Source organism: Pomacea canaliculata, linkage group LG6, assembly GCF_003073045.1.
Source record: "Pomacea canaliculata isolate SZHN2017 linkage group LG6, ASM307304v1, whole genome shotgun sequence".
In the NCBI taxonomy this organism is placed as follows: Eukaryota; Metazoa; Mollusca; class Gastropoda; order Architaenioglossa; family Ampullariidae; genus Pomacea; species Pomacea canaliculata.
In genome coordinates, this window is record NC_037595.1 from 25,686,305 (window position 1) to 25,697,629 (window position 11,325).

General features: G+C 42.1%; 1 protein-coding gene across 1 annotated transcript; it reads left to right on the forward strand.

Annotated features, from left to right (window-relative positions):
* The first annotated feature begins 926 nt into the window (after positions 1-926).
* LOC112567107 (NXPE family member 3-like) lies at positions 927-11,317 on the forward strand. The gene is made up of 9 exons (XM_025243654.1): positions 927-2,032; positions 2,963-3,102; positions 3,842-3,914; positions 4,764-5,111; positions 5,584-5,928; positions 6,474-6,682; positions 7,114-7,166; positions 7,629-7,915; positions 8,543-11,317. The coding sequence occupies exons 2-9, from the start codon at positions 3,011-3,013 to the stop codon at positions 9,032-9,034; spliced, it is 1,899 nt and encodes a 632-aa protein (XP_025099439.1). The 5' UTR covers positions 927-2,032; positions 2,963-3,010; the 3' UTR covers positions 9,035-11,317.
* Positions 11,318-11,325: the final 8 nt, after the last annotated feature.

Sequence of the window (11,325 nt, forward strand, 5' to 3'; positions counted from 1 at the left end):
TATTTACCTGTTTTATCGGCTTTATAATACTTGGAAATTTATTAAATCAACTTTCATCTTTCAACAATAAATATTTCGAAGTACTGTATAGTCTAAATGTTTACCGAGCTCTTTCATTACTTTTAAAAAAAAAAAATAAAACCTCAATATTTGTACGAAATCAAAGTGAGATATAATCTATTTTTAAAGAAAAGTCAAACTGCACAAAATTGACCCCTATCACCTTTCGGGACCTCTAGCACAAAACTGTTCCGCGCGACTTAAGACTCATTTCTTCGTGGAGACCACATTTCTATGAGTCTGTTTTCTCATCGCTTAGTAGTTAAAGGTAAACAACTCTATTTCCTCTGTATCATATTCCTCGCAGAGTTGTCTCCAGCCATCAAACGCTGTTCTGTCAATTTGTCAGTACAGTGGAACCTCGGTTAGCGAACGCCTCGGATAGCGAATATTTCGGATAACGAACAAAAATTTCGTTAAAAGTTTGTCTCGGATAGCGAACAAAATTTCGGATAACGAACAGCCACGTGAACCACACGTGACCGACCAGCATGTCATCTTTCGCGCTCGAGACACAGTAATTACGATCAGTCGTTCCTTATCTATGCGCATCCTTCGTATTTAGTGATTTTTGTGCTTTATTTTAATAAGATAATCCTCAATAATGGCTACAAAGAAGATTAAGAGCAATTAATAGTAGTGAGGTAATGACAAGGAAGCCGCCAACAAATGAATTGAAAAAGGAAATGATTTCAAAGTATGAAGGTGGCATGCGTCTGTGATGTATTACCGAAGAGTTTTACAAAAAAAAGGCAGAAGGAACAGACACTGGACACGTTTTTTCCTTTAACCTCAAAGCTACAGAAAAGGGAAGTCACCCCCGATTTTATAATGTCACGTGCTCATGGAGGGGGAATCAAATCAGTAATTCCACCCTTCCCTCCCACACCTGCTTCCTACCACGCCGTCAAAACGCAAGTTTTCTGATGTTTAAATGCTTTCGTTAATATTTTTATGTTTATTAAACTCCACTTATATTGTAGTATAACTGTTCTCACTAAAACATACCTATATAGCCTGTAACTTTCAAATATTAGCGAGTCAACAGGGGCTGGGAACGAATTAAATCTATTTCCTTTATTTCTTATGGAAAAACTTGTTTCGGATAACGAACATTTCGGATAACGAACAGCTTTCCAGAACGGATTAAGTTCGTTAACCGAGGTTCCACTGTAGTTAAAGATCACAGACATGAGACGAAACCTTTCCTGTTGAAATATGTTTTTCTTGAAAAAGTGAGGATCTATTTATTAGATCAGCACAATACTGTATCGTAAAGCAAATGCCTGGCTATGCTGTCACCCACTTTCCCAACTGTCAGGATCTACAATCTAAGGGAGACAATGCGATGTCCTACGCTCACTCTCTGTTCTGGTGTTATTTCCCTTAGACCACATTGGCGGAACCGATGGGCTGACGATAGATGTTAATTATGTAAGCTGAATAGCCTGCTGTCGTTCATTCGACGGGGACACTTCGTAAAGCAGAAGCAATAACAAATTTTCTTTGTAAACACTGCTGTTTATTTTTACTTAATTTAACATCTAGGAGAGAATCATCGTCAATAACGGCGGAAATTTTTATCACCGATCTGTCAAGTATGTTTGTAAATGCTTGATGTGTTTGTTGTTCAAGAGATCTACTGCTGACCTTTTGTCTTTCAAACTTCAGAACTGTCTTATGTATATTGATTTAATTTGGAGGTATTTCCAGCTAGCAGTGTGGCTGCTCGCTAGTACGGGCCGTTAGTGTTTGTGTGTCTTGTGGTTTCACTACAGTAACAGCTCGTGCACAGTGTTTATAACTGTGTCATACTGTGACCTTCACTGTCTGCTGACGCTCTAGTTCACCTACACGACACGTCTGTCTTCCGTGTTACTTACCTGGTGGCTGGCTACAAGGGTTGACACTGTGTGTGTTGACTGTGACACAATTAAGTCACAGAAGTGCGCTGGGACAGAACGCACGGGAGGTACGTGTTTCTCCGTTTTGTTTGTGTGCGTGTGTGCATGTTTGTGTATGTGTGCCCGCGTGTATGCATGTACTGTGTGCCAGTGTATGCGCACCTGTGTGATTTATAATCAGTGATTAGACTAGTATCGGTATTGACTATATTATATCAAACTTATATATAGATCAATGGTTGCTTGAGCAGGCAGGAAAGTGCATCAACCCGGAGGGTAGTTTGCAATGTGAAGGGAGAGGTAGGGGGAGGAAACCGAAGTACCCGGAGAAAATTCCGTACGGCCAGCCCTGCAAATATATATTTGTGTGCATTAAATTGTTTTTGTTTTGTATTTCCATCTCATCACAGCCTGCGTAGATCCAGGGTTGAAAAATAAAACATTAATCCCCTCCGCGTGGGCTAAGGGACATTACTCTCATGAATCATACGTTTCCTGACATCGTGATCACGGTGCAGTCACGCAGTGGTTAAAGTGTTTGCCACCCATACCGTAATTGTTGGCTTCATTATTGGATGTCCTTGATTAATCAATTAACATTTACTTTCAATTACACGATCCCTTTTTAACAGCGGGACTACACAAGTTCTTTTTAATCTCACCATCTTTACGACCCTTTGGCTTTCTTTCCTGGGCTGTCTCGTGGCCGTGCAGGGTCACACGGCTTCATTGTTGCTTTCAGAGATGTGTTACTCCACCCCAACCCGTCAGTGCCCCTCCCACCCAGGTGTCACGCTACGTGACTTATGGACGTTACAAGTGACGCGTCGTGATGAATGACGTCAACGTCTAGCGAGAGCACGGCACCGGAAGTCCTCCCGCCTCGAGCGACACGTGTCCATGCCTGTCGTAGCTAAAACAGAACCTGGACAAGACCTTTTGAAAGCATTGCTTGTCCGTCAAATGACAAATTGTGTGTGCTTTATCTTCCATTGCAGGGTGAAAAATCGCCGCTTTTTGGCCTTCCGCTCGCGACACCATGCACCATGCCGCTGAGCTATCGGAAAATATTTTTGCCAGTCGTTGCTGTGGTAGTTGTGGTTGTAATCTGGATGACGTATTTTGTTACTCGAAGGCGGTAAGCTTTTTATTAAAATATGAAATTAAATTACTTCGCGTCCTGTCTACCACCACCACCTCCCCATTTTTTTTTCTAATTCTTGCTGACCTCTCTCAACCATGTCAACCTCACCTTTTTAATATTTCCATAGGATGTTATCATCGGTTTTGTTCCTGCTGTCGCGACGCATTCTTTTATGTCGTGCAAATAACTGAGTGGGTCACCATCATTAGCGTCTCTTTTCTGTTTCTGGGGGAATTGTTTTATTGCTGTTTTCTTGATTTAATTAATGTTGTTGAAAGGTGGTGGGAGGTATAGGTGTGCGTGTGTACATGCATGCGTGTGTTGAGAGGGAAAAGGAGAGGCTGGGACTTCTGGACTGATTCATACGACCCACACTACAAAACTGGTACGGGCTTCATGCGACCCAAGAATTTGTTTACATTAAATATTAGTTGAAACAGTAGTTGAAAATATTTTCATTTTTTTAACTTTAACTTATACGTTTGTTAACGCTGCTTTACTAGGCTTCCACCTAAGAATTATGTCTATGGGGGCTGTAAATCTTTTAAAAAATACTGTGTGAAAATAGTATTACAGACTTGTGGGCGGCACTGGGTTGTTTTCGGCTGATTTAGACAGGACATTGTTGGGTGTTACCTGGAGTAAGCCCTTCTGACTGTAACACTGCGTCCCTAGATGTATTTCCCGTGAATGTAAAAGTCGTTCAGCTGCTTCTGAAGGTGTTCTCTTGCAGGATCATAGATGTCGAACCCTTAATCGTCAACCGCAAACCTATCAACGATGGCCTCATGAACATCCAGAATAATGTAAGTATGTTTTTATGAAGAATGAATATAGCGTGGAACTCTCGTGAAAACTTGAATAGAACGCAAAATTCTCTTACTGATTAATATTACCCTCAAAAAGCATGGGCGACCACTTCAATAAAACATTCATTTTTTTTTTATTATTATTTATTTAGAGCTTACAGTGAGTCTCCATTTATATTGTAATAATAATTCTAACTGTATACCACTTACGTTGTGACTTTTGTAATAATCAAACTAGTAACTGCATACTAATGTTGGGTATAATAATCTTCTATTACTTATGACAGCTGCAATCATCAGTCAACCAGATTTGTATAGAAAGCATGTTAAAAGAAGACTTTTAGCGTGTTATACACGTCACACATTGCAGTCATGGATCATTTGTCTCTAAAGAGCGACCCAGAAGTGTGTGCCTTTTGTTTTCTGGTACAAGGCCATGTCCCCATCTTGCCACGAGGATCAGGTTCTTTGCTCTCACTTGAAGTCATGTCATCCCGTGTGGACAACACTGCGTGTCTGAGAAGGCAGCACACAAAAAAAGAGTCGAAGGAACGAAGTGAAACGTCGCAGTCACGTGACATAAATGTCAGACAATGACACTCGTCATATGACTTATGACTTGCTCCTGACCCGCTTTCACGTATGTCATCCTTGACAGGTCACCGCAGAATGGATGTCAGAAAGATGACATATTAACACGAAAGCGAAGCAACTTTAAGAACTTTTTTTTCTTTTTTCTTTTTTTTTTTTAATCCGTATCTCTTTACCTTCCTTTCTGGAAGTTTTATCAACTTCCTTTAACCAGTATTACCAATCTTCTTCTCATCTTCTGTTACGATTTTCCAGCGAACATATGACAAGCTGGCAGCCCTCAAGAGCGCCAGGTACGTCACACAGACGCCCAGAGGCAAGACTGCACCCAGCAAGGAAGCAGCTGTGACGTCACTTCCTTGGGCGCCCAGCGGAGCTTGGGTAGCGAGGCCAAAGCTAGGTAGATGGTGGTCGGGCTTATCTTCCTCCCACATTGTGACCGACGAGAACTATCTCCTGGCCTACTTCCGGCGCCACGGCATCATGGCGTGGGAGGGGGAGGGACTACGTGTGGAGAAAGCCACCACGCCCATCGAGAAGTGGTACCTGGCCACGCCCCCACTCGCCGACACGGCGATGCTGCCGAATGAACACAACTCACAGGTTGGTGAACACTTTGACACTTTGTTCCACAGGTTCCAGGGGATCTGAAGTGTGGACCGTAAGACAGACCGACAAAGACCTAGTCAAAGTTCATGTCGTCTGGGATAACATCGTCAGTCGACGTCAGACTTGATATTGCAGAGTTCGTCGCCTCTCGCACTTCAGGCCTCATGCTTACACTAATATTTTGTTTCTATTTTTATTAAAATATACATTTGCAGAGTTCCCTAGAAGGACAGTAAAGTACGGGTTTATATAGCAAACAGTTGAAAATGGTCATATTTGCTAAAATTTTCTTGGACAGTGATCCTTCTATCAAAATTTCCAGTCTTAAAATAAACTGGAATTAAAACGTAATGCTGCTTTCCACACCTGAGAAATTATCTCCCTGACACCTTTGCTAATTTTTCACTTCTAAGAAATCTCAGGCACGAAACCTGACTACTTATATATCATCCCATGGATGTCGTAGGTTCGGATCATCAGTCCCAGCAGGACGTATCACATGGGGGACACTATTTCGATCCGAGTCGACCTGTTTGACAAATGGAACCGGATCAGACCCATGGGTGGCGACCAGCTCCGCATCTGGCTGACCGCAGCTCAGTCTGCATCCTCTGTGGCCGCTGAGGTCGTCGACCTGGGAAACGGAAGCTACGTGGGGCGCTCCATTCTGCAGTGGGAGGGGCTGACTTCCGTCAAGGTGTCCTTGACCTACCCGCGAGAATTCCTCCGCTACCTTATATGGCTTCGCCATTCTGTCCACACTCTTCGCTGGATTTCGGCTTCTTTTGGCGACGGCGCTAACGGGACTGGGGTGAGAAAATTAGAAACAAATAAATCAACCACTAAATAAAAACCTTAAATACCGATACTATATTGAGGTTGCAATTTTTTTGTTCATTTGAACCATTCCGTCTCCTCGTGTTAGTCATAAATACTTCGCTCAAAATATCAGATAGCCGTCTTTACACGCCCCTCTTTTGTATTTTTGGTCGGCGGAATGGAGATGAGGACTTTTTTAATTTCTTTTCTTTATCGACATTATGAAACTCTGAGTGGCTATTTCATAGGTTAACAGATCAGTAGGTCAGCAGATTACAGAGAAATGAAGATGTGCGAGATGAAAAAATATGAAATAAGAGATGATAGAAAGAAAAAAACTAAAAACTATTAGGTTATATGGATTTTTTCCATCTCCTATATTTTCACCTCGCCGTCGAAATAGTTCCTAAAGGCCACCTCTTGGAAGTGTGCATCACACAGTAAACCTGGGCATTTGAGCTTTGTTTATCACAATGAATGTTGGCAAGTCGTGACATGGCCAGGTTGTTCCAAATGAAGATCTTCTATTGTGGGCAGGTCACAGTTTGCTTGCCTTCTGCCCCAGTCCCTGGGTTTCCGACAACGTGTGATCTGACAAAGCAGAATGGCGGCTTCCCATGGTTCTGTGGGCGCCCTCACGATGCCCGATGGGATTGCAGTCAGTGGCGGGCAACGGGGAACCTAGCAGGTCCCGTCGACCCCCCAGCCAATGATTTAACGCTCTTTATGATTAGAAAAATGAATTCGTAGGTACACCAAGCTTCACATTTTTGCTCTGTGTGTGTGTGTTTACCCTCTGTACATCCTCGCTTTTTATTATTCATTCGTATTTGCTCCTTCGCTTTATGTACTTATCTCTGCCTCAAACAGAATCGTCTTTCACCTTTTTGACAGCTGAAACATGAACCTTTCTTTTCTAATATTTCTAATCATTATTTTTTACTTATTTCTGATGTAACAAGAAACAGATGGAAGCTTAAATGGGCCTTTTCCAACCTGTTATCTGACACCAATAATGTTGGCACCACCATCTTAAGATGAAATTAATCGTTGGGGAAAAAAAGGATCATCCGTGTCTCTGCTTATTTCGACTCCCTAATCGTAGTTCGCTTGTTTCTATCGTTGTGGACGTTTTTTTAAAGAGAACTAGAAGAAATTAATTTCTGATTTTTTTCAGTGAACCCATTTTACGAACTGTTGAAAATGAGCTGATGTTCATCGTTCAACCAGGTAAATGCTATTGGTCGCATCATAGGTAAACATCTACTACTGGTCCCATCATTGCTACAACATCCACTATTAGTCGCATCATTGGTTCATCTATTATTGGTTGCAGTGTCGGTGCATCATCTACTGTTGGTTTTGCAGTATTGGTACAATATCCATTGACAAAGCAGCAGCTTAATAGATTCTTCCATAATAGCGCAGCAAAAAAAAAAAACAAAAACAAAAACAAAAACAAAAAAACAAAAAAAAAACATGAAATAATTTCTCATATTTCAAAGCTTCAACATTTTCCATTTCACGAAAAGTTTTTTTTTAACGTGTTTGTGCTTTTCAACTGTCACATTCCAACCGTATTCAATGTTCTTCAATGTCATGGTTATTTTGTTATATGTTGACTTTAAGCTGTCGGTTTTTGTCACCAGAATATCATAATTCCAATAACGCTCAGGTAACTGAATTAACCAGGTCCCTCGAGCCCCAGCCTGCCGCCATGCTGGACCCAGTCCAAAAGAAGCACGTGGACCAGCCCGGCGCCCAGAGGATGGTTCCGGAACGGGTCCTGGCAGGGCCAGACATGCGCAGTTCCCTCTTGGAGTGACCCTGCTGCCCTCGTGCAAAAGTGCTTACGTAATACGAGGATGCTGATGCTGGGGGACTCCAACATGCGCCTGTGGTTCGAGGCTGTGGAAGGCATGCTGGGATGTGACGTGGTCGTCGACAAGGAGCGATATCACGAACCCAAAACTTGTCACGTGAGTTGTGTTTTTTGGTGTTTGGCTGGCATTACCATCGGGTAACGCACACACACATCTTCATGGCTCCTGAAAGAGCGATAAAAATGATTAATTTGAAATATTCATAAAGCTTTTTTTGAAATACACTTAGAGGACATTCATTTTTTATGGTCAAATGTCACAAAGTGCAAAAAGCTTCGACAGAAGGAAGGAATCCTTAAAAACCCTGGTGAGATCAAAGTATTAATTTTTAAAATGGCTGAAAATACTTACATAGAAATGCAAGATGTGCATTTTACGAAAGTGTTTTAAACTAGCCCTAGTACTAATGAAAGAAAATGAAATACATTTGGTGAATATTTTTTTTATAACGGGTTTGATTAAGAAAACGTGAATTGTCATTTTCTTAAATACAATTCAATATCTCTCTCCTGCTTTCCATACCTTTGCTGTTTGCACTTCCGGGAATCTTCCTTCCAAGGCGCATGATATTAAAATAAAAATCCGAAAACGTTTCTTTGTGAATCATCTAGTTTCACATTTAAGAAAGAAAAGAGAACTATGAAATAGCCTTTTATCATTCAGATATAAACTAAGGCACAGACTACCTATGTTCCACAGTCACATGTTTGTTTGACCCTCCAGGTTCCCCGGCTGAACGCCTCCGTCATCTACGGACCGCACGCGATGCCCTTCAACGCGGGAACGTGGGTGGGCGTGCAGACCCTGCCGCTGACCACCGCCTTGAGGGAGATCCCTGATGATGGTTCGCGCATCGTCGTCATCGTCCACTACTTCGTCCACCTGGCCTTCTATCCTCTCGATGTCTTCCGAGATGTGGTGCGGGCGGCCTGCTGGGCCCTTCAGCTCTTTCTGCGGCAGCATCCGTCTGCTACGGTGCTAGTACGTGGTCCGCACGTAATGTACCGTGCCAGCAAGCACCCGATGCACCCTGTCGATGCCTCCGTGGCATGGTACATTAGCGTTCTGCGGGAGGAGTTCCGGGCCCTGTACGACAGGGTGTGGTTCCTGAACTTCGAGGACATGACCATCGCCTCGGAGAATTTGAGTTCTCATCCGCCGCAGGTGACGGTGATGGAGATGCTGAAGGTGTTGCTGGGATATATCTGTGTGTGAGAGAGAATAGCGGAGGGACCTCCTAGAGTGAGGAGGACATAGCTTTGAGTGAGAGAACTCAACACGACTACCTCAAGGACTGAGAAAAGAAGATAACATTGGTGAATATGTGATTTCAAAGAGGTCAAGGTTTCAGGAACTGTAAGTGATACTCAGTGTCTACACATGTTACACAGAACGCAGTACTACCTCCACTTCTCTTGTCATCTCCCTTGTCGTTTACCTTCACTGAGGAAAGGACACTAGAAGTATGAAGCCGCTAATCTAAGTACTGTAAGCTCAAAGGTCAACCTGGTTTCAACAGGAAGTTAATCTAGCAGACTACACACCTGTTGTTGTTTTAAAGAAACACACTAAAGTGTAATTTTTTTTCTATGTCTTTTTCGTTTTTTATCTTTTTTTCTCTTTTTTTTCCTTTTTTTTTTTTCTTTCTTTGTTTTATTTTTATTTTTTTTTTTTTTGATACAGAGAGTTGACCAAATTTGTAATCTCGACGTTTTTAAAGACCGCAGTCGATACTAATGAGACGGTTGCCCAATCTGCGAGCCGACGCTAGTGACGTTAAAGGAAGTGAACTGTTGACCTCTTTCCAAATTCCAGAGGACTGGGACATTCAAAGGCCTGCATGTCGGTAACGGATTTCACTATGTTTTGGAACTTTTCATCTTTTAATGGCCTAAACCCAGTATCTGAAACTAATGGCTGGCTCTGTCTGAAGCTGATTCGACGCCATGCTGAAATTCGTGAGGCAATAATTATCCTCTCAGTATTAGGGGAGTCTTGCCGCCATATTTTCATATACCTCACCCCCTATCTCCACAAACTGTTAAAGCTGCATGATTTATTTGTTTGTTTGTCTTGTTTTCTGGAACTATTTTAGTTCAGGAATTTGATACAAAGGAGATAGATGTCAATCTGTTTATGTTTATACTGGTTTATGTGACATCACAAGAGGCTTCAACAAGTTCTGTTACATAGAACATTTAATTCGTGCCGGCAGCCGTCTGCTTCAGGGTAGTTTATTGGCCACGTAGCTGTCAGTAAATACCGTAAATACCGTGCGAGCATTGCATTAATGCTAAAGTTTAAGAAATCGGCTATGACAGCATTTTTTAAAACTTGGTGAGATACCCTTTGGTTGGTTTGAAATCTTGGCCCACATTGGCCTGAGGTAGGTGATTGTACTTCAAATCACCTTGCACCTGAACAGTTTTCTTCCTGACCAATCACTTCTCTCCCTCGCTCCAGCTCTGACAATAATGATGAAATTATGTGAAAGGGTCCACGGACAGGGAGCAGCACTCACTACTTCTGGTGCGAAATGTGTGTCTCAGCATGTAGGGTCCATGGACAGGTCGGGCTGCACGTGCAAGACGAGAGAGTCGAAGAGCGAGTGTCAGGTTTTTTTAAAAAAATATAGAAAGTTCTAAAAGAGGTGAGCTAAAACCTGAACACCTGACAAGTTTCACACCTCTCGTGTTTGTTATTTGGGGAAATACACTCTTTTAAAAAAAAATTGTAGTGTTCGTGATTGGTGTTTGTGTGTCGCTGGGGAATGGACTATTGGAGTGGAAAATTCTGTTTGAATGGTCTGGAAAAGTGAAAGCGAAGTGTGTCATTTTTTTTATTCCTGACTGGTATTCTTTTGCTACTCACGATCGTGGCTTTGCCGGGGAAGTAAGGGTAAGATGATTTTCATTACTTTTATTGCAAAGTTCAAACTTTCTCCTTTCCAAGAATTTAAAGGTTTCTTCGTCTTATGTTTACCCGAGAGCAGCAATAACAATCAAAAAAGCCTTCACCCACTTTCATTTTAAGTCTTCAGTTATCAGCCAGTCTTTGTAATACTTATACTTTTATGTCGTGTTCAGAGGGTTGACAGTAGACAGGGCCGGCAGATGCAGATACAGTCTGTGTTCACATCGAAAGAAAAACATGTGAATGGTTGGTTGTGCTCGTGTTTAAGTGGAGGCACGCACTTCTAGGATGTCAAGAGGGAAATTCCTCCCATACAGTATAAAAATCCGTATATTATTAAAGATGTACTGGGGGTAACGGATTTGAGGAGAAATTGGTGTTTTACGCTGAGCCACCCACTTTCCGTTATCTACATCGTCTTTATTGTATCGTTCCTAACAAAGGAAAGGTAACTGTAACAAAAAGTGGATCAGATGAATGAGCGCACTGACAACGTCTGATGGCCGCTGGCGATGATTCTTGGAAAAGTTACTTTGTGTCTTTTTCCTAGAGAGGATCGTTTTCGTAAGTTCCTGATGCTCAAGAGTGAAGAG